This window comes from Zootoca vivipara, chromosome 2 (genome assembly GCF_965207765.1).
Source record: "Zootoca vivipara chromosome 2, rZooViv2.hap1.1, whole genome shotgun sequence".
Lineage (NCBI taxonomy): Eukaryota > Metazoa > Chordata > Lepidosauria > Squamata > Lacertidae > Zootoca > Zootoca vivipara.
The window spans coordinates 69,043,846-69,067,302 of record NC_142584.1 but is presented as its reverse complement, the minus strand read 5'-3'; the positions used below and the strand labels follow the sequence as shown (position 1 = coordinate 69,067,302).

General features: G+C 43.1%; 5 protein-coding genes across 16 annotated transcripts in view; 4 read left to right on the top strand and 1 right to left on the bottom strand.

The window, feature by feature from the left end:
* The first annotated feature begins 165 nt into the window (after window positions 1–165).
* Window positions 166–1,350, top strand: LOC118080581 (taste receptor type 2 member 1-like). Its single transcript, XM_035106028.3, has one exon. The coding sequence runs from the start codon at window positions 301–303 to the stop codon at window positions 1,216–1,218; it is 918 nt and encodes a 305-aa protein (XP_034961919.2). The 5' UTR covers window positions 166–300; the 3' UTR covers window positions 1,219–1,350.
* Window positions 1,351–2,501: 1,151 nt separating this feature from the next.
* LOC118080579 (taste receptor type 2 member 8-like) lies at window positions 2,502–3,631 on the top strand. The gene has a single exon (XM_035106025.3). The coding sequence runs from the start codon at window positions 2,641–2,643 to the stop codon at window positions 3,535–3,537; it is 897 nt and encodes a 298-aa protein (XP_034961916.1). The 5' UTR covers window positions 2,502–2,640; the 3' UTR covers window positions 3,538–3,631.
* Window positions 3,632–5,835: 2,204 nt separating this feature from the next.
* LOC118080574 (acylamino-acid-releasing enzyme) overlaps window positions 5,836–23,457 on the bottom strand; it is a 48,280-nt gene continuing 30,658 nt past the window's right edge. For 8 of the 12 annotated variants that reach the window (XM_035106005.3, XM_035106010.3, XM_088662154.1 and 5 more), the window contains one exon: window positions 5,836–7,944. In XM_035106005.3, the coding sequence (XP_034961896.1) occupies window positions 7,803–7,944 (142 nt within the window). In that variant the 3' untranslated portion in view covers window positions 5,836–7,802. Of the gene's footprint in view, window positions 7,945–23,188; window positions 23,313–23,457 lie in introns of those variants that run through there. The other 4 variants (XR_015948215.1, XR_015948213.1, XM_060271544.2 and 1 more) reach the window with 4 other exon arrangements.
* LOC118080576 (taste receptor type 2 member 40-like) lies at window positions 9,693–10,708 on the top strand. Its single transcript, XM_035106016.2, has one exon. The coding sequence runs from the start codon at window positions 9,809–9,811 to the stop codon at window positions 10,706–10,708; it is 900 nt and encodes a 299-aa protein (XP_034961907.1). The 5' UTR covers window positions 9,693–9,808.
* Window positions 16,252–20,025, top strand: LOC148686908 (taste receptor type 2 member 1-like). Its single transcript, XM_088662165.1, has one exon. It carries the CDS (start codon window positions 18,821–18,823, stop codon window positions 19,751–19,753), a length of 933 nt encoding a protein of 310 aa, XP_088518291.1. The 5' UTR covers window positions 16,252–18,820; the 3' UTR covers window positions 19,754–20,025.

Below are 23,457 nucleotides of genomic sequence, written 5' to 3'. Positions count from 1 at the left end.
TAGAATCTGGGCCACTAACTTTCTTATTCGCAAAACCACCAAAAAGGAGTACCACCCTCACTCAAGGCAAATTCAACAGGAGGCCCTTTGGTATATCAACACCACTATGTGAAATAGAAGCAGTAAGGAAAGGAGGAGCCCGGAAATCCCATTCATTTACACATGATTTGTTTGCATGGTTCCCAGCCTATTAAAAACTATGCCGCAGCCCTGCTAACTCACTCACACTCTCCACTTTAGCTCAACAATTTTGGTCGCTGAAAGTCTTACCTGTACAGCAGTCTGAAAGGACCCAGAGAGATGCCTTCTTCTCAGATCATTACCTTTCTGGTGGCTTTAATTGACTTGGCCCTCGGTGGGCTGATCTCCAATGGCTTTGTAGTTGCAGTGATAGTCATTGAATGGGCTAAATGCAAGACCCTCGCAGCTAGGGAACAACTTATTCTATCCATGGGTACGTCCAATATCTTCTTCACATTTATTCTGACTGCTTATTTTATTAGATACGGGTTAAAGCCTGACCTCAGTGACAGTGACAGCGTAATATTTGGTGTGTATTACTTCTTTTTAACCTTTGGCCTATTCTTCCGACTCTGGGTCATTGCCTTGCTCTGTGTCTTCTATTGCGTCAAGATAGTGAACAGCACACACTCCCTCTTCCTTTGGTGCAAGCTGAGGATATCGCGGATGGTGCCCTGGCTTCTTGGGGGCTCTCTCGTCATCACGTCATTTGATTCTTTCATTACAATTCAAAATAGGTATATTTCTCTCATGGGCAACGCAACAGTCAATGATGCAAACGTGACACAAGGAAAGTCAGAGAATGAGTTTCACAGTTCTCTCCAAGTCTTGCTTCTAATTGGTAATACTGTTTGTCCTTTTCTTCTAGTTTTCCTTTGCTCCATCCTGGTTGTAACCTCACTCTGTAGGCATGTCTGCCGGGTGACAGGTAAAGAATCCAAATTTAGGAGCCCTCAAACAGAAGCCCATGTCAAGGCAGCTGGAACAGTGCTCTTCCTCCTGATTCTTTCCATTTCTTTTTATGTGGCAGAGACCTTGTTTATAAGTGGACAAGCTGAAAAAAATATATTTGCTACTTCAGTGTGTTTAACAGTTATAATATCGTATTCCCCTGTGCAGGCTGCCCTCCTGGTGTCGGTGAATCCTAAGCTCAAGCAGGCAGCTGCCAGGATGCTTCCAAGAGCAAAGCCTTCATAATTCTTAGATGCTGCATTTTGTAAGAAGAGCTGGTTCAGGGGCCCCAAGCCTGGTCAAGTGTAGGGTGTGAAGTGGAGGAAGGATTGTAACACTTTGTTTGCTCTCATGTTTTCAATCAGCATTGTCCTGCTCTTATCATGGCTGTTACTTGCAATGTGGGGAAAGCCCCTCTTGGTTCCAGTCAGTGCTATCCTGCCACTGCGATTCTGATCGGGAAAAGGAAGGATTAATGGTTAAAGTTCCCTGCCCTCCTTGCCAGAGTCACAACCAGCCTTCTCTCCCCACCCCCTCCACATGCCAGCTACTTTTAAAAAACGAAGCCTGCTATATCTCTTTAGGATCACGGGATAAGCACACACTACTTAACAACTTACACCAGGCATTCCTCAAAGTACAATGCCCATCTAATACAGCAAAACAAAGCAGATGCCCAAAGAGATGCCCAAAACAGATGCCCAAAAGATGCCCTAGTGCAAAAACAAACAAACATATTTTGCCACTTACAGCCCCCAAATGAAATCACTCACACATTTCATCAGTTATCGACACCCAAGTCTGGAGAATGACACTTCCTTCTCACACACCTCGGCTGTCGACCTATACTTTTGGAAGAAACAAAAGTATTGGGTAGTATTAAAAATAGCTTCTACGTTATAAATATACTGGGTTAGTACAGAGATGGAGTGGAATTAAGCAGCAGCAAAGAATGTGCAATAGAAAAATGAGTGCAGCTGGATCTCTGAGCTAAGTCTGCTATCGTGGTTGTTACACACTGCAATTTGAGCTTGCATTGATTTGTTTTTAAAGAACAGTGAAAAAAGTAATAGCAGGCAAAGGAAGGGAAAACTGCATTGGAAATAACTGCAGATAGCTTTTACTTTGAGGCATGAGATGGCTTGGAAGAAGCATTTGCCTATAATCTGGGATTCAATAAAAGAAAAGGCTGCAGAGATCTGTGAACCAGAAGCAGGAGGGTCTGAGGACAAACAAGCCAGCTGGAATATTTCAGAGGTGGGTTCTCCTGTCTTTCAAAAGTAGTATTTCCAGCTCCTCCTATTCTTTACATAAACTCTGGGCCACTGCTAAGTAGTTGCCTGTGGTAAGCTTTCTTATTCATGGGGCCGGCAAAATGGAGCACACACCCCCCCCCACACACACACAATTTATACAAAGTGGAGTGACAGGCAGCCCTCTGATACAGTTTCTGTCCACACCACTATGCCAGATAGGGGCATTATGGAAATGAGCAGCCGGGGAGTCTCATTAATTTATAGTTTGGTTTCATAGTTCATTTGCATAGTTCCCGTGTCATTCATAAGGATGCTGCAGATATTCTGTCTCACTTGCACGCTCCATCTCAGTGCAGCAACTTTGGATCGGTGAAAGGCCACCTGGTACAGTAATCTGCAAGGAGACGGAGAGATGCCTTCTCTTCAGTTTATTGCCTTTCTGGCGTCTCTAGCTGTCCTGGCCATCGGTGGGCTCATCTCCAATGGCTTTATTGCTGCAGTGATAGTCACTGAGTGGGCTAAAAGCAGGAAAATTGATGCTAGAGAACAACTTCTTCTGTCCCTAGGTATGTCCAATATTGGCTTCTCTGGTGTTATGTCTCCATGTTTAATTAATTACTACTTCTTCCCTGGCTCTAGCAGCTACTTAACTTTACAAATAAGCCAGTTCATTGGAAGCTTTCTCGCATTCTCCCGATTCTGGCTTACTGCCTGGCTCTGCCTCTTCTATTATCTCAAGATAGTTAACAACAACTGCTCCCTTTTCCTTTGGTGCAAGCTGATGATATCACGGATAGTACCTTGGCTTCTTGGGGGATCTCAAGCCATTTCCTTGCTTGTTGCCTTCTTTGCAGTGCAGAATTTGTACATTAAACCCCAGAGAAGCATTACAAACATGACGCAAGACAGGACAGAGCTTGATCTTGCTACAAATTTCAAAATCTTCTATTTGATCACTGGTTGTGGCTGCCCGTTCCTGATAGCTTTTCCTTGCTCAATCATGGTTGCAGCCTCACTCTACAGACACGTCTACAAAGTGACTGGGAAAGAATCCAATGTTAGGAGCCTCCAAACAGACACTCACACCAAGGCAGCTGGGACAGTGCTCCTCCTGCTGATCCTTTCCATTTCTTTTTACGTGGCAAAGATCTTATTTTTAACTGGCTATATTATCAAAGATACAGTTGGCATTTCAGTGTGTGTAGCAATAATTCTAATGTACTCTCCTGTGCAGGCTGCCCTCCTGGTGTTGGTGAATCCCAAGCTCAAGCAGGCAGCTGCCAGGATGCTTCCAAGAACAAAACCTTAACCATTCTTAGGTGTTGCCTTTTGTGAAGAGCTAGCTCAGGGGCCCCCAAGCCTGGTCAGGAGTAGAGTGTGCATGTTTTCTCCATCCTATTGACCCATCCTATCATCCCTGCCATTTGCCACGGGAAGAAAGGGCCTATTGATGCCAACAGCAGATCTCCTCCCATTGTGGTTCTGATTGGGATGGGGGATGATGAGTGGTTAAAGACTCCTGGCCCACCTTGCCCCAGTCACAAGCAGCCTTGCTTCCTCCCCCTAAGTCAGTGACTTCCTTTCATTAAAATGAAGCATGCTGCATCCGTTCAGGCTCATTGGTCAAGGCATATACAGTGAGGGCGGAAAGTATTTGATTCCCTGCTAAATTTTCCCGTTTGCCCTCTGACGAAGAAATGACCGGTCCATAATTTTAATGGTAGGTTTATTGTAGCTGTGAGAGACAGAATAACAACAGGAAAAACCCCAGAAACCCATAAGACAAAAGTCAAGAGATTGATGTGCATTATAATGAGTGAAATAAGTATTTGATCCCCTATCAACCAGCCAGATGTCAGGCTACCTGGTATCTTCACTGTATGTAACGAGCTGAGATTAGAAGCACCTGCTGTAAGGGAGAGGTCTTACCTGTAATCCCAGCTCGTTACAGTACCTGTGCAAAAGACACCTGTCGACAGAAGCAATCATTCAGCAGATTCCAAACTAGCCACCATGACCAAGACCAAAGAGCTGTCCAAGGATGTAAGGGACAAGATTGTAGACCTGCACAAGGCTGGACTGGGCTACAAGACTATTGCCAAGCAGCTTGGTGAGAACATGACAACAGTTGGTGCAATAATTCACAAGTGGAAGAAACACAAAATAACTGTCACCCTCCCTCGGTCTGGGGCTCCATGCAAGATCTCTGCTCACTGAGTTGCAATGATCAGGAGAACGGTGATGAAGCAGCCCAGAACTACACGGGGGGGGGGGAACTTGTCAATGATCTCAGGGCAGCTGGGACCGTAGTCACCATGAAAACAGTTGGTAGCACACTACACCGTGAAGAACTGAGACCTTGCAGAGCCCGCAAGGTCCCCTTGCTCAAGACAGCACATGCACAGGCCCGTCTGCAGTTTGCCAATGCACATCTGAATGACCCAGAGGAGAACTGGGCGAAAGTGTTGTGGTCAGATGAGACCAAAATCGAGCTCTTTGGCATCAACTCAACTCGCCGTGTTTGGAGGAGGAGGAATGCTGCCTACAACCCCAAGAACATCACCCCCACTGTCAAACATGGAGGACATATTATGCTTTGGGGGTGTTTTTCTGCTAAGGGGACAGGACACCTTCACCGCATCGAAGGGATGGTGGACGGGACAATGTATCATCAAATCTTGGGTAATTTGACGATTTCCCTAAGCCAGGGCATTGAAAATGGGTTGAGGATGGGTATTCCAGCATGACAATGATCCAAAACACACGGCCAAGGCAACAAAGGAGTGGCTCAAGAAGAAGCACATTAAAGCCCTGGAGACCTCAATTCCATCAAAAATCTGTGGAGGGAGTTGAAGGTTCAGGGAGCTACACATCAGCCTCGAAATTTTACTGACTTGGAGAGGATCTGCATAGAGGAGTGGGACAAAATACCACCTGAGATGTGTGCAAACCTGGTGGCCACCTACAAGAAACATCTGGCCTCTGTAATTGCCAACAAAGGGTTTTGCCACCAAGTACTAAGTCATCTTTTGCAAAGGGATAAAATACTTATTTCACTCATTATAATGCATATTAATCTCTGACTTTTGTCTTCTGGGTTTTTGGGGTTTTTCCTGCTGTTATTGTCTCTCACAGCTACAATAAACCTACCATTAAAATTATGGACTGGTCATTTCTTCGTCAGAGGGCAAACGGGCAAATTTAGCAAGGGATCAAATACTTTCCACCCTCACTGTAAGAACAGCCTAAGGAGAGACCCAGATTAGAAAATAGCAAAGCAAAAACAAAAAGAACGTGATGTTTACAGGCACCTCCTGATCTTGAGCAGCTCTTCCCAAGAAACAACATACCTATACTTGTACTTAACAGTGCCATGATATCTGCATCATAAAAAATTGTTTTGGGAATTACCACTGTTAACCATGTAATTATGACTGTCCAAAGTTTTACACATTTCATGTCCTCTGATCTTACTTTTTACAATCACCACACCAACACACAAACACACCTTTGCAACTCAGAATAATTGTACATACATTTTTTTCTGCCTTAGGACTTTTCACTGTTCGTGTTTGTTACAGCATGTAAAATAAAAGTCTTATTATTTACTGATGTGGTTTATTATGCCAATAATCCATAAACATTTTCTTCTTGAATAAATTTTTGCCTCCCTTGTTTCAGTTGAATAAACTCATAAGTTTTGCCATTACTGCATTTTCCTGCATTTTGAATTCTCACTATGTCATGCTTCTTGCCTTTTCCAAACATTTTGCATACAGTCTTGAAACTCTACTCACAATTGATTTTCCTCTTCATGTGATATATGCCATCTGCCAGTTATGCCCTTCTGCATTTTACATAGGGCAGTCTCTATGCAAAATAAGAAATGGACAAAAATCGGACATCAGAAATGGCAATATGCATTTTAACTGTCCAGTACACTGTGTAAATAAATTTGACGAGTCACCCTGTAGCAAAGGAGCTTCATAGAGACACTGCAATGTGAAACCACTAAATTACAATACACATCAAGGTGTTTTTATTGCTATATTTGTTGACGGAACAGCGGAAGAAAATTCTTAGCACATTGTAATTACTTACCAATGCAAAAATATCTGTGACATCAAAAACTGTTTTGTAAATTACACCTGCTAAATACGTAATTCTCACCGTCGGAGGTTTTGCACATTTCATTTCCCTCTGACCTCACTTTTTACAATCTCTACACCCAAAATATTTATATATGCACTTGCCACTCAGGATAGCATTACATGCATAAATGTGTTAGCTTTTAAACCTATTTGTTGTTCTTTTTTCTTGTTATAGCATGTCAAATAAAGGTGTTAGTATCTCCTGAAGTATTGCTTTATTATGCCAATAATCAACAAACATTTTCCAATCTTTGGGGGGCGGACCTGTAAATTTTTGCCCTTCATTCTTTCATCCTTATAAAACTCATAAGCTTTGCCATTGGTGTATATTCCTACATTTAGGGTAATCACTGTGACATAGTTGTTGTTGTTGGTATATCAGTGTTCCCCACGTATTTTGCATACCACAATCTTGAAGCTATAATCTTATATGGCATTAAATTTCCTCAGGGACCAGTTTGGTTATGTATAGCTTAGTACATATAACAATAAAAACAAGAAGGTTGAGGTGTTGCTGTTTTTTTTAGCACCTATTATTCCAAGATCTAGTGCCCTGTAAATAAATAAATAAATAAATAAGCACTACCCATACTGCCTTGTAGTTATAAACAGCAATACAAATTCTTAAGACGTCAGCTTTGCTACGAGAGTTAAGTTCAATTAGACAGTTGACTGTTTGCTGCAGATTTTCTGAAAAGGACCTGCATCGTAGCACAGTGGTAAAACATCTGCCCAAGCAGAAGGTCCTAGCTTGAATCCTCAGCATCTTCAGACAGGGCTGGAAATGCCCACAATCTGACATCCTGGAGAGCTGCACCCCCAAACTCGGCCCTCTAGATGTTTTGGGACTACAACTCCCATGATCCCTAGCTAACAGGACCAGTGGTCAGGGATGATGGGAATTGTAGTCAAAAACATCTGGAGGGCCAAAGGTTGGGGATGCCTGACATAGACAGTACTGGGCTGCAGGGGTCAATGGTTTGACTCTGTACAAGGCTGCTTCCAAGGCACCAGCAGCACATCTTTTAAGACCAAGAATACACTGAAATAGGAAAGGGACTCCTGTCAGGGATACAAAGGCTAGATCTATTCCATGGGTAGGCAAACTAAGGCCCAGGGGCCAGATCCGGCCCAACCACCTTCTAAATCTGGCCTGCGGATGGTCTGTGGGATCAGTGTGTTTTTATGAGTAGAATGCGTCCTTTTATTTAAAATGCATCTCTGGGTTATTTGTGGGGCATAGGAATTTGTTCTTTTCTCTCTTTTTTTCAAAATATAGTCTGACCCCCCACAAGGTCTAAGGGACAGTGGACCGGTCCCCTGTGAAAAAGTTTGCTGACCCCTGATCTATTCTATCTGGCAATCTTCATGTGGCATGGTGTGTATCTCCACAGGCTGACTGCTTCTTAATATTTGAGTTCCTTTATTTCTCAGCTGGCTGCTGACTTTCAGGGTCCGCTTCCTTAGAAAGGTAATGCATAATCCACTGTGCACTGTTCATAAAGACATCTGCTTCAGCCTCCATTCCACTTATAGCATGATTCTCTTCTGGGTACCACAACAGCCTGCAAAGGGAACAACACAAAATTATATTTTAGAAGTTCCTGTGGACTACGATGAGCAAAGACTCTCATATGTAGCTTCTATCAACTCCTATCAGTCCCATCTCCTTCTTTGTAAGGACACAAAGGCCTGTCTCCATCACAGCCTCATCTCCCTCTTGCCATGACCTGCTCCATCCTCAAAGCCACCTGCTGTTCCCCCTGGATTTTAGGAGAGGATTAGATGTACCATGAAGGACAGGTCTATCCTTCTATTCATCAGAATAGCTAAATGGAGCCTTCATGTGGAAAGAAACAGACTCAGCATGCTGCAGATGGTAAGAATGGGTAGGCTATCACTTTTATGTGCTCTCTGTTGACTCGTAGGAACATGTGGTTGGTTGTTATTTAATGGAGTCAGACATTTCTGATCATACTGTGCTCTTATCTACTTTGAATAGTTCGATTTATGTACAAGGAGGTCTCACGACATGGTGCTATTGCATTTCCTGTGTGTTCTAAGCACAACACATTTATTACATGCTAGTTTGCATTTTTTGCTCCCCTGCCCACCCTTTAGGTAGGTTGTTATCCACATCCCAAATGAAGCACAGAAGCAATGCAAGAATTAGATGTTTCATGACTCTAATAAAAGATTCTGTCCTATGCCTATTTGATCCTCAGCTGCAATTATAGTGATGCAAGAAAAGAGAAATAGTTACCACTAGACTTAGTAAAAGACACTAAATCTTTTTTCCATCCTGGAAAACAGCAACAAACAAATCTGTGTGCTTTTAAGACACTAAGGAAACAGAAACCTATAATTATTTGACAGATAAACCTATCATTTAAGGCTGTAATCATATGCACACTGTGCATAGAGTAAGCCCATTGAATATAGTATGATTAAATTTCAGGGATGATTAGCTTGGGCTGTTTATGTCCCTTAATGCATATATATATACTTTAAAAGTTCAGAAGTTTAGCATGGCAACAACAACCTTGAGTACATTCAAAAACATTATTTTGAATGGCAATGAAGTCTTTTGGCTACACTAAACAGAAGAAACAGAAGCATTTGACAGTATTAAAAACTGGCTCTACATTATGAGTATACTGTGTGTCAGTGCAGAGCTGGAGCTGATTTAAGCAGAGCAGCAATTGCAGCATGTGCTTTGGAAAAATGATCTCTGAGCTAACTCCATTGCTGTCACTTGTTGAAGTCTGATACTGCGTCATTGAATTGTGTATCTGTTCATTGAGAAGAAAAACGACAGATGGATGTCAACAACTGGATTGGGGTCAGAGAAATAAGCAGCCACCAAAAAACAGTAAACTGCACTGGGGAAGATGTTATGAAGCTTTTAAGCTTGGGGCACGAGATAGCTTCCTGTGGTGGAAATAATATTTTTAATGAAGTGGGATAATAGGCTAAAAAGCCATGAGAACCAAAACTAAGAGGGTCTGAGTGTAAGCACGACAATGCCATTTCTTGATGTTCCTTCCTTGCTTCATGGGCCCTTTCCCCAACTCCTAACACTTTTTCCCTGCAGAGAAAAATCTGGGCCACTGCAGTGGATGCCAGTGGCAATCTTTCTTATTCATATAACTCCCAAAATGGAGCAACATCCCTGATTCACAAAAGGTTGTGCGACAAGAAGCCCTTCTATACAGTCTGTATCAACACCACTATCCCAAATAAGAGCCTTGTGGAACTTGGTAGTACGTGAGCACATTGATTTACATAGTTTGATGCTGAGTTCATTTGCATAGTTCCCAATGGATTAAAAAGTATGCTGCTGATCTGTTGCCATCACACTTACGCGCTGCATGAACTCAAGAACTTTGATCAGTGCACCCGTACAGCAGTCTGCAAGAATCTGGAAATATGCTTTCTTCCAAAATCATTGCGTTTCTGGTGGCCGCAATTGACTGGGTTCTAGGTGGGCTCATCTCCAACGGTTTTATAGTTGCAGTGATGGTCACTGAATGGGCTCAATGCAAGAGTCTTGCAACTTGTGAACAACTACTTCTCTCTCTGGGTACGTCCAATATCTTTGCCACTGCCTGTGAGATTGCAGTCATTACTAATTTCTTCATAACCAACTCAAGCAACGGCTTAGTGTTTCAAACATTCTACTTCTTTGCAACCTTTGTCTCATACACACGGTTTTGTTTCACTGCCTGGCTCTGCGTGTTCTATTGCATCAAGATAGTGAACAGCACCCACACCTTCTTCCTTTGGTGCAAGCTGAGGATATCGCAGCTGCTGCCCTGGCTTCTTGTGGGATCCCAAGTCTTTTCGTTTTTTGTTTCCTTGATTACAATCCCACATATTTCTTTTCAGCTCCAAAGCAACATAGCAACCAACACTTCAAATGTGACTCAAGGGAAGAAAGCAACCCAACCTCCCCATTCTCTGCAAGCCTTTTTTTTAATTACTGCTACTGGCTGTCCCCTTCTTGTGGTTTTATTGTGCTCCATTGTGATTGTAGCCTCACTCTGCACACATGTCTGCAAGATGACAGGTAAAGGAGCCAGTCTTCGAAGCCTCCAAACAAAAGCTCATATCAGGGCAGCCAGGACAGTGCTCTCCCTCCTGATCCTTTACATTTCTTTTTACGTGGCACATTCCATAATTGTACTTGAAAATATTGAAAGAATCACCTCTGTTTATTCAGTGTGTCTAGCAGTGATCCTAATGTACTCCCCAGCACAGGGTGCCATCCTGCTGTTGGCTAATCCCAAGCTCAAGCAGGCAGCTATACAGATGCTTCCAAAAACATAGCCTTAAATTCACGAGGAAAAACTAGAAGGCGTGAGGGTTTTTTTTGGCCTTATTGTGCTACTAATCGAGAAATGTTTTCCAATGCTGAACAAACCTGTTAATTTTTTTGTCTCCTCCTTTCACCCTTATGCAATGCCTAAGCTTCCCATTACAGCATATTCCTACATTTATGTCGCCCACTTTGCCACGAACCTTTCCCTACCTATTCTGCATTAACACAATCTTGCAGCTACAATGATACATGGCATTAAGACCATGGACTCATTTGTACAAGTTAGTATAAATATAATGGATTCTAAAGTCTAAATTGCCGCAGTGTCATTTTTGTCTGTTATATTCTATTACCGATGACCAAAACCTCTTTGCCTCATTACACACATACCATATGAAAACATAACTTTGAATGTTTTCTTTGACTCTTCCCTTCCTTCTCTAAATTAATCCTTACTTAAGTACAGAAGCTTTCCCTTAATTTTAGGTAAAGGTAAAGGGACCCCTGACCGTTAAGTCCAATCGCGAACAACTCTGGGGTTGCAGCGCTCACCTCGCTTTACAGGCCGAGGGAGCTGGCATTTGTCTGCAGACAGTTTTTCTGGGTCATGTGGCCAACATGAAGAAGCCGCTTCTGGTGAACCAGAGAAGCACACGGAAACGCTGTTTACCTTTCCGCTGGAGCAGTACCTATTAATCTACATGCACTTTTGGCGTGCTTTCGAACTGCTAGGTTGGCAGGAGCTGGGACCGAACAACCGCAGCTCACCCTGTCGCGGGGATTCGAAGCACCGACCTTCTGATTGGCAAGCCCAAGAGGCTCAGTGGTTTAGACCACTTTGCCTACTATTAAATGTTCCTAAGCGGTACAACCCTAACACTTCTGTTCAACCCTAACAGTGAGCTCCTTCCTGTTATACCCAAGGCACCAACTGGTGACTACCAGTGTGACTACCATTAGGGTTGATCTGTCTCCTGACAAACCAAATGTACTATGAAATATCACCCAACATTTTTTCCAAGGTAAACCATGCAAATTAGTCCTGCTTCTGAAAAATAGTTGAATCAAACCCAAACACATTACTATCACACATCTCCATATTTAGCATAGATAATTGCATTGATGAATTGCATTGGTTATGCTATTATTGGTTATTATTTCTTGTATAGAAGCAATGGGCTGGACGAGGTAACTGTTGGGTTGATTTTTATTTTTATTTTGTTTATTGGATTTATATACCACCCTATACCCGCAGGTCTCAGGCCTTTGTAGCTGGTTGACTGACTGAACCCAGAATGCTCACTAATGGTTCCTCATCATTCAAAAAAGGAGAAGTGGGGTGCCACAGGGTTCTGTCCTAAGTCTGCTGTTGTTCAATGTCTTTATAAAAGATTTGGATGAAGGAATTGAGGGGATGCTCATCAAATTTACAGATGACACCAAGCTGGGAGGGATAGCTAATGCCACAAAAGGCAGAATTGGGGTTCAGTATGACCTTAACTCATTGAAGAACTGGGCTCAAACTAACACAATGAATTTCGGTAGGGACAAATATAAGGTTCTGCAATTAGGCAGAAATACCAGCTGCACAAATATAAGATGAGGAACACCTGGCTTGCCAATAGTACATGTGAAAAGGATCTAGGGGTCTTAGTAGACCACAAGTGTAGCATGAGTCAACAGTGTGATGCAGCAGCAAAAAAGCTAATGGTCTAGAACAGGGGTGGCCAACTCCCAAGAGACTGTGATCTACTCACAGAGTTTAAAAAGTGGCAGTGATCTACCCCCCATTTTGGGGTTCAGGTCAAAGAGCATTTTTTAGGAAGGAGGGAGGCCCTTCTTTCCAGGAGGAGGTAAAATGTTGAGCTTTTTTTAGGGGAGCCACAGTTGTTCAGCTTCTTTGGGGGAGCCAATGATCTACCAGTGATCTACCACAGACATCCAGTGATCTACCAGTAGATCACGATCTACCTGTTGGACATGCCTGGTCTAGAAGACCATTTGTCTTCTAGACAACAGGCTGCACCAACAGAAGTATGGTGTTCAGATCAAGGGAAGTCAATAGTACCACTCTATTATGACTTGGTCAGATCACACCTGGAGTATTGTTTCCAGTTCTGGGCACCACAATTTAAGAAGGATCTTGACAAGCTGGAAGGTGTGCAGAGGAGGGCAGCCAAGATGATCAGGGGTCTGGAAACTAAAGTATGGACATGTAGAACCACATTGGTCAAATTAATTGCCTGCATTTCCTTCTGTTCTGTTGTTATCTACATCCCAATGGGCAACTGAAGCAGAGAGGTAATGAAAGAATTAGAAGTTTCATAAATCTAAACAAAGGCACTGCCTCAAGCCTGCTTAATCATCACCAGCAATCACAAGGGATGCAAATACAGAAGGGATAGATTTCCCACTCTGCTATCTCTGGCACACATCTTTGCATTTTCCTTTCGGTAAACAGCTGCAAACAAATTTATGCCTTTAAAGATACTGATGGAAGAAAAACTTATCATAATTTGACAGATAAACGTATCAATTAAAGCAGCAATCAATCCTGCATTGCAGGGGGTTGGATTAAACAACCCTCTGGGTCCCTTCCAACTCTACAACTCTAAGTTTATTCTTACCAAGTACCTCAGTTCAGCTGGAACTTGTTCTGAGGAATGAGGTTGTCCCTGTGGAGTCAGGAAAAACCTCTATGGTGTAAGCCACTCCTGGTTTCAACAGTTCTCAACCAGAGGCAGTAGCTTGTTGTTCTGGCTGATCTTCTAAAAACCTAGCGTCACGTCTAATGCAAACAATGCTTATAATACTACTGCTACTGATTATCGTCTGGGGCCTGGATGTTTCTCAGCCAAGGAGCATAACCAAGTGCCTCCTTGCATTTCATGAAAGCTTCATCCCTATTTTCAGCAAGGACAAAAACACCTCGTGAGGATGAGATTTCTGGGATGGTGATGTCCTCACAGCTGAGCCTCTTCCCTGTGACATGACACTTAACCAACAGGACTAATAGAATCATAGAGTTGGAAGAGACCACAAGGGCCATCCAGTCCAACCCCCTGCCAAGCAGGAAACACCATCAAAGCATTCCTGACAGATGGCTGTCAAGCCTCCGCTTAAAGACCTCCAAAGAAGGAGACTCCACCACACTCCTTGGCAGCAAATTCCACTGTCGAACAGCTCTTACTGCCAGGAAGTTCTTCCTAACATTTAGGTGGAATCTTCTTGTAGTTTGAATCCACTGCTCTGTGTCTGCTTCTCTGGAGCAGCAGAAAACAACCTTTCACCCTCTTCCATATGACATCCTTTTCTATATTTGAACATGGCTATCATATCACCCCTTAATCTTCTCTTCTCCAGGCTAAACATACCCAGCTCCCTAAGCCGTTCCTCATAAGGCATCATTTCCAGGCCTTTGACCACTAGTGCTTAGCTTGGGGGGGGGATTCATGAAAGGAACAGCCAGAACCAGTGACTGAAAAGAAGAGGGTTCAACTCATGTATTTCCTTGGGCAATGTCTGTAACGTTGGCTTTTGGGTAACTGCAGCTGACTTGGTCCTTTGCGGGCTCATTTGCAATGCCTTTATAGTTATAATCACTGAATGGGCTAAACGTGGGAGCCTCACTACTAGTAACATCTTCTGTTCCAAACTATGTCCAATATCTGTAAGACAGTTTTACTGACTGCAATTTTCCTTAATTACTATATAGAGTGTTTAGGAACTACTTGGAGAATTCACAGCATTTTCTATTTACCTTTGTCATATTCTCCCCATTTTGGCTCTGCCTAGCTCTGCATCTTCTGTTGTATCAAGATAAGTGAACAATGCCCAATCCTATGCCTGCTTACCCAGAAGAAAATGACCAGAGTAGGGCTTGCTTCTGAGTAAACATGCACACGGGGTTTTTCCCCCCTGCTCTGATGTTTCTATATGATCAGTTCTTTGCATATTGTTTCTCCTTCATTGTACACCAAATGTCTCTCCCTCAACGTTGTGTAAAATTGCATTTTCTGTGTACTCGAATCACACATTCTTTCTTCAACGTTCTTTCATACCTTGTATGAAAGTTATTATCCAAATCCCAAGGGACAACTGAAGCACAGAGGTAATGCAAGAATTAGACTTTTCAGGCATCTAAATAAAGATGCTGCCATATTTCTTTCTTCTTCTACAGCATTTCACACCCATCTTTGGATATAACCCTCTTCAAGATCCCTCTATCACTTTCTCATCCTGGAGAGTAGTGACTAGTGGGGTGCCACAGGGTTCTGTCTTGGGCCCAGTCTTATTCTCAATCCTCATCAATGACTTGGATGATGGGCTTGAGGGCATCCTGAACAAGTTTGCAGACGACACCAAATTGGGAGGGGTGGCAAATACCCCAGAGGACAGGATCACACTTCAAAATGACCTTAACAGATTAGACAACTGGGCCAAAGCAAACAAGATGAATTTTAACAAGGAGAAATGTAAGGTACTACACTTGGGCAAAAAAACGAAAGGCACAAATACAGGATGGGTGACACCCGACTTGAGAGCAGTACATGTGAAAAGGACCTAGGAGTCTTGGTAGACCACAGACTTGACATGAGTCAGCAGTGTGATGCAGCAGCTAAAAAAGCCAATGCAATTCTGGGCTGCATCAATAGGAGTATAGCATCTAGATCTAGGGAAGTAATAGTACCACTGTATTCTGCTCTGGTCAGACCTCACCTGGAGTACTGTGTCCAGTTCTGGGCACCACAGTTCAAGAAGGATACTGACAAGCTGGAACGTGTCCAGAAGAGGGCAACCAAAATGGTCAAAGGCCTGGAAACGATGCCTTATGAGGAACGGCTTAGGGAGCTGGGTATGTTTAGCCTGGAGAAGAGAAGGTTAAGGGGTGATATGATAGCCATGTTTAAATATATGAAAGGATGTCATATAGAGGAGGGAGAAAGATTGTTTTCTGCTGCTCCAGAGAAGCGGATACGGAGCAATGGATTCAAACTTCAAGAAAGAAGATTCCACCTAAACATTAGGAAGAACTTCCTGACAGTAAGAGCTGTTTGGCAGTGGAATTTGCTACCAAGGAGTGTGGTGGAGTCTCCTTCTTTGGAGGTCTTTAAGCAGAGGCTTGACAGCCATATGTCAAGAATGCTTTGATGGTGTTTCCTGCTTGGCAGGGGGTTGGACTGGATGGCCCTTGTGGTCTCTTCCAACTCTATGATTCTATGATTCTATGATTCTGTTGTTTGCTTCCTGCATCCAAATAAGCTCTGCTGTTAGTTTTGGACTGTTTACCCATCACATAGGTGGTCTTTCAAAACTGTAGGGTCACCATACTAACACTGCTTTATTCCATTGGCCTGAATCGTCTCTGGCCACATGACTAGTCCGCTTTAGCTTCACAGCCTTTTCCATTACAACCACAACTTTCAGTCTTTGTTTTGCCCTCCTAACATCGTGAGTCCCATGGCATGTTGTCCATGTTTCTTTGTGTGTCCAGTTCTTCATAACACATCACAGCTAATATGCACATACTGAACACTTTAGCTTTTGAGTCTAAAGAAATATTTTTATTTTTCATTTGATTCTTCGTTCAGTTATTCCAGCATTTCTTGGAGTTCTTGTAGACTTTTCATTATTACAAGCAAAACACCTGCATATCATAGAAAATTTAAATATCTTAACACAGATTCCCCCCTTTTTTTACCACTCCAGCTTTTAACACACCTTCCGAGGTGAATGTAAATAGCTTAGGTGAGTGTAGTTTAGGTGATAAAGCTAACTTCTTAAAGGTATTGGGGTGGGTCTTTACATGGAGATGATATGTTGCTGTTGCCTTATTTGCTATTTTCATGCAATAGCTGTCAATTCTGCAGTTTTGTATCACTCATTGTACAGCCCAGGTTTTGACTGTATCGAAGGCTCTCTCTTTTCGAAATAGATGAATCCAGCGTAAATAGGGATATTATATCCATTACATTTCCCTAACAATATTTTCATAGTTAATAGATGATCTGCTGTCACCTTAAGTCTACTTAATCCTTAGCGGCAATTACAGGAATGCAAATAAGGAATGGATATAGTTACCACTGTGCTTTGTCAGGGACCCATATTTACATTTCACTTTCGGTAAATAGTTGTAAACAAACATAAGTGCTTTTTAAGCAGGTGTGGTGAACCTCCAGGTATTGCTGAATTACAGCTCCCATCACCCCTGAACAATGATAGTTGATGGGATCTGTAACTCAGGAACATCTGAAGGCTATGGGTTTCTCCTTCCGGCACAAAAGAATAAAAAAAAGCCTATCATAATCTGAAAGATAAACACATCAGTTACCTAGATTTCTATGTACGCTTACCTAAGAATAAGCTCATATAACATAATAGGATTAACTTTCAAGTAGACATATTCAATGAATGGTGGGTGATAAAAATTGAAAATAAATAAATTGAGTTGGACTGTGTCTGTTGACTCAGTATAAGATCTTGGCATGAACATCATCCTTGAGCACTGTAAATTTCTTTACTCAAGATGACAAGTATTGAGGTCCTTTGGGGAAAAACTAAAAAGAAGAAATGAAAGCATTTGACAGTATGAAAAGCTTGTTTCACATTTTGTGTGTCCTATGGGTGGCGGGTGGCGCTGTGGTCTAAACCACAGAGCCTAGGGCTTGCCAATCAGAAGGTCAGTGGTTCGAATCCCTGTGACGGGGTGAGCTCCCGTTGCTTGGTCCCAGCTCCTGCCAACCTAGCAGTTCGAAAGCACGTCAAAGTGCAAGTAGATAAATAGGTACCGCTACAGTGGGAAGGTAAACGGCATTTCTGTGCGCTGCTCTGGTTCGCCAGAAGCGGCTTTGTCATGCTGGCCACACGACCTGGAAGCTGTCTGCGGACAAACACCAGCTCTCTTGGCCAATAAAGTGAGATGAGCACCGGAACCCAAGAGTCGTCCACAATTGGACAGTGCAGGGTTGAGGTTGAATTAAGCATCAATAGGCATTCAGCATATTCAGTAAGTCAGCTGAGAACTGGCCACCAAAATATATGCTTCCGTAGTTCAACTATACACTACTCCAAATAAGTAGAAATGTTCCTGGTAAAGCTTAAGAAAGTAAACTAGTGTTTTAACACAGGCCTCTGAGCTAACTCTGCTACTATGACTGCCCCATGCTGGTTTCTAGCTTGTCTCGTCCATTGTGCATCTTTTCATGAAGAAGAAACCATGTTTTTGGGGAGCATGTGAGGAGGTGAGCAGCTAGGAACTAGGAAGGTAAACTGCACTGACAAGGGCTGTACAAGTTTTTGGTTTGGGGCATGAGAATTTGCTGATGATCTGGGAGCAAATATAAGAATTGGCTGTGAAGTTCCTGGAAACCAAAGTGAGGGGGAGCTGAGGGTAAGCAAGCCAGCTAACATCTTCCAAATGTGCTTTATAGAGGCGGTTTATTCCTTGTTTCAACAGCAGTACTTCCAGCTCCTGCCATTCTTTAAGTGAGCAGTAAAATCTGGGCCACAAAAGGAGTTGTCTATGGCTAACTTTCTTATTCACATAGACACCAAATTGGAGCAGCATTCCTGATACACAGGCCCGGCTCTAGGTAGACCCCCGGTGGCGCAGGGCACCATGGTGCCGGCCCGCCAGAAAGGCGCCGCGAGCTGCGCCCGCCCGCTGGCCGGACGATCCGCCGGTCCGTCGCGCAGCTTCGCCTGTGGGAGCCGCGCTGCGCCCACCCGCCCACTGCGCTGGGAAACGGGGCGGGAGGGCGCCGGAGAGATCGCGCTGTGCCTGCCCGCCCGCCGCTGCGCCCACCCGCCCACCGCGCTGGGAAACGGGGCGGGAGGGCGCCGGAGAGATCCAGCGCGCACCACAGCGGCAGGGGCGTTTAAGACGGCCCTGCTGATACATACAAAGTTGTGTGACAGGAAGCCCTTATATATAGTTAGTATCAACACCACTACCCCAGATAAAAGCATTATGGAAATTGGTAGTTTGATACACAGTTCATTTGCATAGTTCCCAATGCTTTAAAAAGTATGCCGCTGATCTGCTACCACACTCTTCATTTGAACTCAACAACTGGCTGGTAAACGACTACCTATACAGCAATCTGCAAGAATCCGGAAATATGCCTTCTTCCCAAATCATTGCCTTTCTGGTGGTTGTAATCGACATGGCCCTCTGTGGGTTCATCTCCAATGGCTTTATAATTGCAGTGATGGTTGTTGAATGGGCTAAATGCAGGACCCTCACTGCTAAGGAACAACTTCTTCTGTCCATGGGGATGTCCAATATCTGTGTCACAGTTCTGTTGACTCCAGCATCAATCATTTACTACTTAAAGTTGGAGTTCAACCGCATAATGATGCGAATGATTTATGTCTTTGCAACCTGTGTCATATTCTTCCGATATTGGCTCCTTGCCTGGCTCTGCGTCTTCTATTGCATCAAGATAGTGAACAGCACCCACTCCCTCTTCCTTTGGTGCAAGCTGAGGATATCACGCCTGGTGCCCTGGCTTCTTGTGGGATCTCTAGTCATCTCTTCGCTCTTTTCTGCCTACGCATTTCGTAATATTTTTGTGCGACATCAGAACACCACAACAGCGAATGTAACAAACATGACTCAAGGATTCCTATGGGTAGAAACTGACAGTTCTTTCAAAGTCTTCTTTTCAATTACTGGTTCAAGCTGTCCCCTTCTTGTGACTTTACTTTGCTCCATCACGGTTGTAGCCTCACTCTGCAGACATATCTGCAAGATGACAGGTAAAGGAGCCAGTTTTAGGAGCCGCCAAACAGAAGCTCATATCAAGGCAGCTGGGACTGTGCTCTCCCTCCTGATCATTTATGTTGCTTTTTACATAGCACATCTATTGATTATCTTTAGAAGCTTTAAAAACTCAGAACAGATATTTGGTTCAATAGTGTGTTCAGTGGTGCTGGTGATGTTCTCCCCTGCTCAGGCTATCCTCCTGGTGTTGGTTAATCCCAAACTCAAGCAGGCAGCTACCCAGATTCTTTCAAGAAGAAAGCCTTTAAAAATATCACAGGTATCTTAAATATCATGATTGTCATGTAGTTTGCCTTGGGTTGCTTTTTTGTTTTTGTTTTTTGTTTTTTTAAAGGCAAAGAGCTGACACTGCAGGGCATGGGGAAGCTGGACTGTGACTATTGTATGGTGACAAGGTGGCTTCAGTCCTTTGCTCCACACATTTCCAATCGGAATCACTCATCAGCTTGCTGTTCCTAATGAAAGGAATACTCCTATTTCGGCGAATGGGTGCTTCCCTCCAATTGATTCCAATAGAGAGCATGGTGGGGACAAAGCATTAAAGCCCCCCTTCCTTCCCTTGCTTCAGTTCCAATCAAGCACCCTCTGTACCAGCTCTTTCTTTCTTTCTTTCTTTCTTTCTTTCTTTCTTTCTTTCTTTCTTTCTTTCTTTCTTTCTTTCTTTCTTTCAAGCAAACCTCAAATTTAACCTGACCCTCAATAGCTCATCCACCTAAGAGAGAACTTTATCCAGCTAGCACTGGCTGACTGAATGATTCAATTACCCTGTGAATCTCGATCACTTTGTCATAGCATGGCATTTTAAACAAACTAATACTCTACATCTTTGAAATGATGCATAAGTAACAACACTGGGTCACTGTTTTCAAACTGTGTTTAATGCAAACTCACAACTATGGACCTTTAGGTTTTTGACTATTAGGATACCAACAAATTGTTTTTGTAATACAGACATTGCAGCAATTGACACATATGAAAAGAAGAAACAGATGAAATGCTTGTATAGTCGTGATAATTCTATGTATTGCTTTGGACTTTAAAAAATAAATTTTTTAGCAAATGCTATGCCCACCTACTGTGTCCTTAACTTTTTATCTGCCTTCTGCTGCTAGCAGCTGCTCCCCCTTATAATACCCCTCCCCCCTTCTCTGCCTACACTTCTGTTCCATCGAGCTCCAACCACATTTCAGCAACAGTGGCATACTCCCGCATGTGACTCTACATCATATTCAACTGTACAAGATCCTATCAACATATATGTAAGCATGTTGTATACTTGGGGATAGCCTTTGCTGTTGTCCACAATTCTGAATAATCAGTATGCTTGAGCAGGGACTTTTAGATAGTACTAACTTTTTGCTTTTGGTAAAAATTGGGCCACCTATGAGCAAATAGTGAAGGAGATGGATAACCAATGAAAATTAAAACCTTATGGGGGAGTTGAAGGTTTTGTGAATGATTGGTTGCATTATCGTCAAATTAACGAAATGTTTAAAGATTATAAAAAGAAAAATAGATTTGGAAATACAAAATCGAGATTTGAATTAACTGTTAAATAACAAAGTTAAAGTATTATCCAAAATGTATAAATTATTACTGGAGTGGCATTTTAAAGATGAAGAAGTTAAATCAGTTATGATACACTGGGCTAAAGATATTGGTCATAATATACAATTAGAAGATTGGGGAGAAAATATGGAAAGAGGGAATAAATTTCACTTCCTGCAGTGCTTTAAAGGAAAATATAATGAAAATGATGTGCAGAGATTTACAAGCATGATAAAAGATTGTGTTTATATGCAACAACTGCAGCAAGAATACTATTAGCCCAGCGATGGAAGCAAGAAGAACTACCAACAAAATAAGAGTGGCAGATGAAACTGATGGACTATGTTGAGTTGGTGAAATTAACTGGGAAAATTCAGAACCAGCAAGACCAGACTTTCCTGAAAGATTGGAAGAAATTTATGATATATTTGAAAAACAATTGTAATCAATTGACATCGCTTGCAGGGTTGCAAGAAGTTTTGTAAACAGAATTATATGAGTTATTGCGAAAAAGGACAAAGAAGGAGTTTATTTAGGATTTGGATAACTATTAAAATAAAAAAACAAAATCAGAAAGAAAGTTGGAAAACTATTAGTCAAGGTTGACATAAGTCCTAGGCTGTGATAGCCAAAGGTTTGTTATATTGTATAAGATGGGATGTTATGTTTGGAAAACATGTATAAAAACCTATCTGTCTATGAATGAGTATAGATGCATTAAAAAAAATAATTGTGACAGAAGGGAAATCACACAAGGGAAGAAATGCATAGTTCGGATGTAGCATACAACCTTTACATCTTGATAAATGCTCCCCCTTTGTACACTATATCTGAAGCACAAAAAAGTAGAAGAAGCACATGGCATTTGTGCGGCTTTCTGTCAGCGATTCTAATGATGTCTGAACTGCCCCTTTGGAGCGAGGGTAAGCAAGCCAGCTAACATCTTCCAAATGTGCTTTATAGAGGCGGTTTATTCCTTGTTTCAACAGCAGTACTTCCAGCTCCTGCCATTCTTTAAGTGAGCAGTAAAATCTGGGCCACAAAAGGAGTTGTCTATGGCTAACTTTCTTATTCACATAGACACCAAATTGGAGCAGCATTCCTGATACACAGGCCCGGCTCTAGGTAGACCCCCGGTGGCGCAGGGCACCATGGTGCCGGCCCGCCAGAAAGGCGCCGCGAGCTGCGCCCGCCCGCTGGCCGGACGATCCGCCGGTCCGTCGCGCAGCTTCGCCTGTGGGAGCCGCGCTGCGCCCACCCGCCCACTGCGCTGGGAAACGGGGCGGGAGGGCGCCGGAGAGATCGCGCTGTGCCTGCCCGCCCGCCGCTGCGCCCACCCGCCCACCGCGCTGGGAAACGGGGCGGGAGGGCGCCGGAGAGATCCAGCGCGCACCACAGCGGCAGGGGCGTTTAAGACGGCCCTGCTGATACATACAAAGTTGTGTGACAGGAAGCCCTTATATATAGTTAGTATCAACACCACTACCCCAGATAAAAGCATTATGGAAATTGGTAGTTTGATACACAGTTCATTTGCATAGTTCCCAATGCTTTAAAAAGTATGCCGCTGATCTGCTACCACACTCTTCATTTGAACTCAACAACTGGCTGGTAAACGACTACCTATACAGCAATCTGCAAGAACCCGGAAATATGCCTTCTTCCCAAATCATTGCCTTTCTGGGGGTTGTAATCGACATGGCCCTCTGTGGGTTCATCTCCAATGGCTTTATTATTGCAATGATGGCTGTTGAATGGGCTAAATGCAGGACCCTCGCTGCCAAGGAACAACTTCTTCTGTCCATGGGGATGTCCAATATCTGTGTCACAGTTCTGTTGACTCCAGCATCAATCATTTACAACTTAAAGTTGGAGTTCAACCACATACTGATGCGAATGATTTATGTCTTTGCAACCTGTGTCATATTCTTCCGATATTGGCTCCTTGCCTGGCTCTGCGTCTTCTATTGCATCAAGATAGTGAACGGCACCCACTCCCTCTTCCTTTGGTGCAAGCTGAGGATATCACGCCTGGTGCCCTGGCTTCTTGTGGGATCTCTATTCATCTCCTTGCTCTTTTCTGCCTACGCATTTCGTAATATTTCCGTGCGATATCAGAACACCGCAACAGCCAATGTAACAAACATGACTCAAGGATACCTATGGGTAGAAACTGACAGTTCTTTCAGTGTCTTCTTTTCAATTACTGGTTCAAGCTGTCCCCTTCTTGTGACTTTACTTTGCTCCATCACGGTTGTAGCCTCACTCTGCAGACATATCTGCAAGATGACAGGTAAAGGAGCCAGTTTTAGGAGCCGCCAAACAGAAGCTCATATCAAGGCAGCTGGGACTGTGCTCTCCCTCCTGATCATTTATGTTGCTTTTTACATGGCACAACTATTGATTATCTTTAGAAGCTTTAAA

What these genes read in the sequence shown, in the direction of transcription:
- LOC118080576 (XM_035106016.2), top strand. Translation starts at nt 9,809, where the DNA reads ATGCTTTCTTCCAAAATCATTGCGTTTCTGGTGGCCGCAATTGACTGG.
- LOC148686908 (XM_088662165.1), top strand. Translation starts at nt 18,821, where the DNA reads ATGCCTTCTTCCCAAATCATTGCCTTTCTGGTGGTTGTAATCGACATG.
- LOC118080579 (XM_035106025.3), top strand. Translation starts at nt 2,641, where the DNA reads ATGCCTTCTCTTCAGTTTATTGCCTTTCTGGCGTCTCTAGCTGTCCTG.
- LOC118080581 (XM_035106028.3), top strand. Translation starts at nt 301, where the DNA reads ATGCCTTCTTCTCAGATCATTACCTTTCTGGTGGCTTTAATTGACTTG.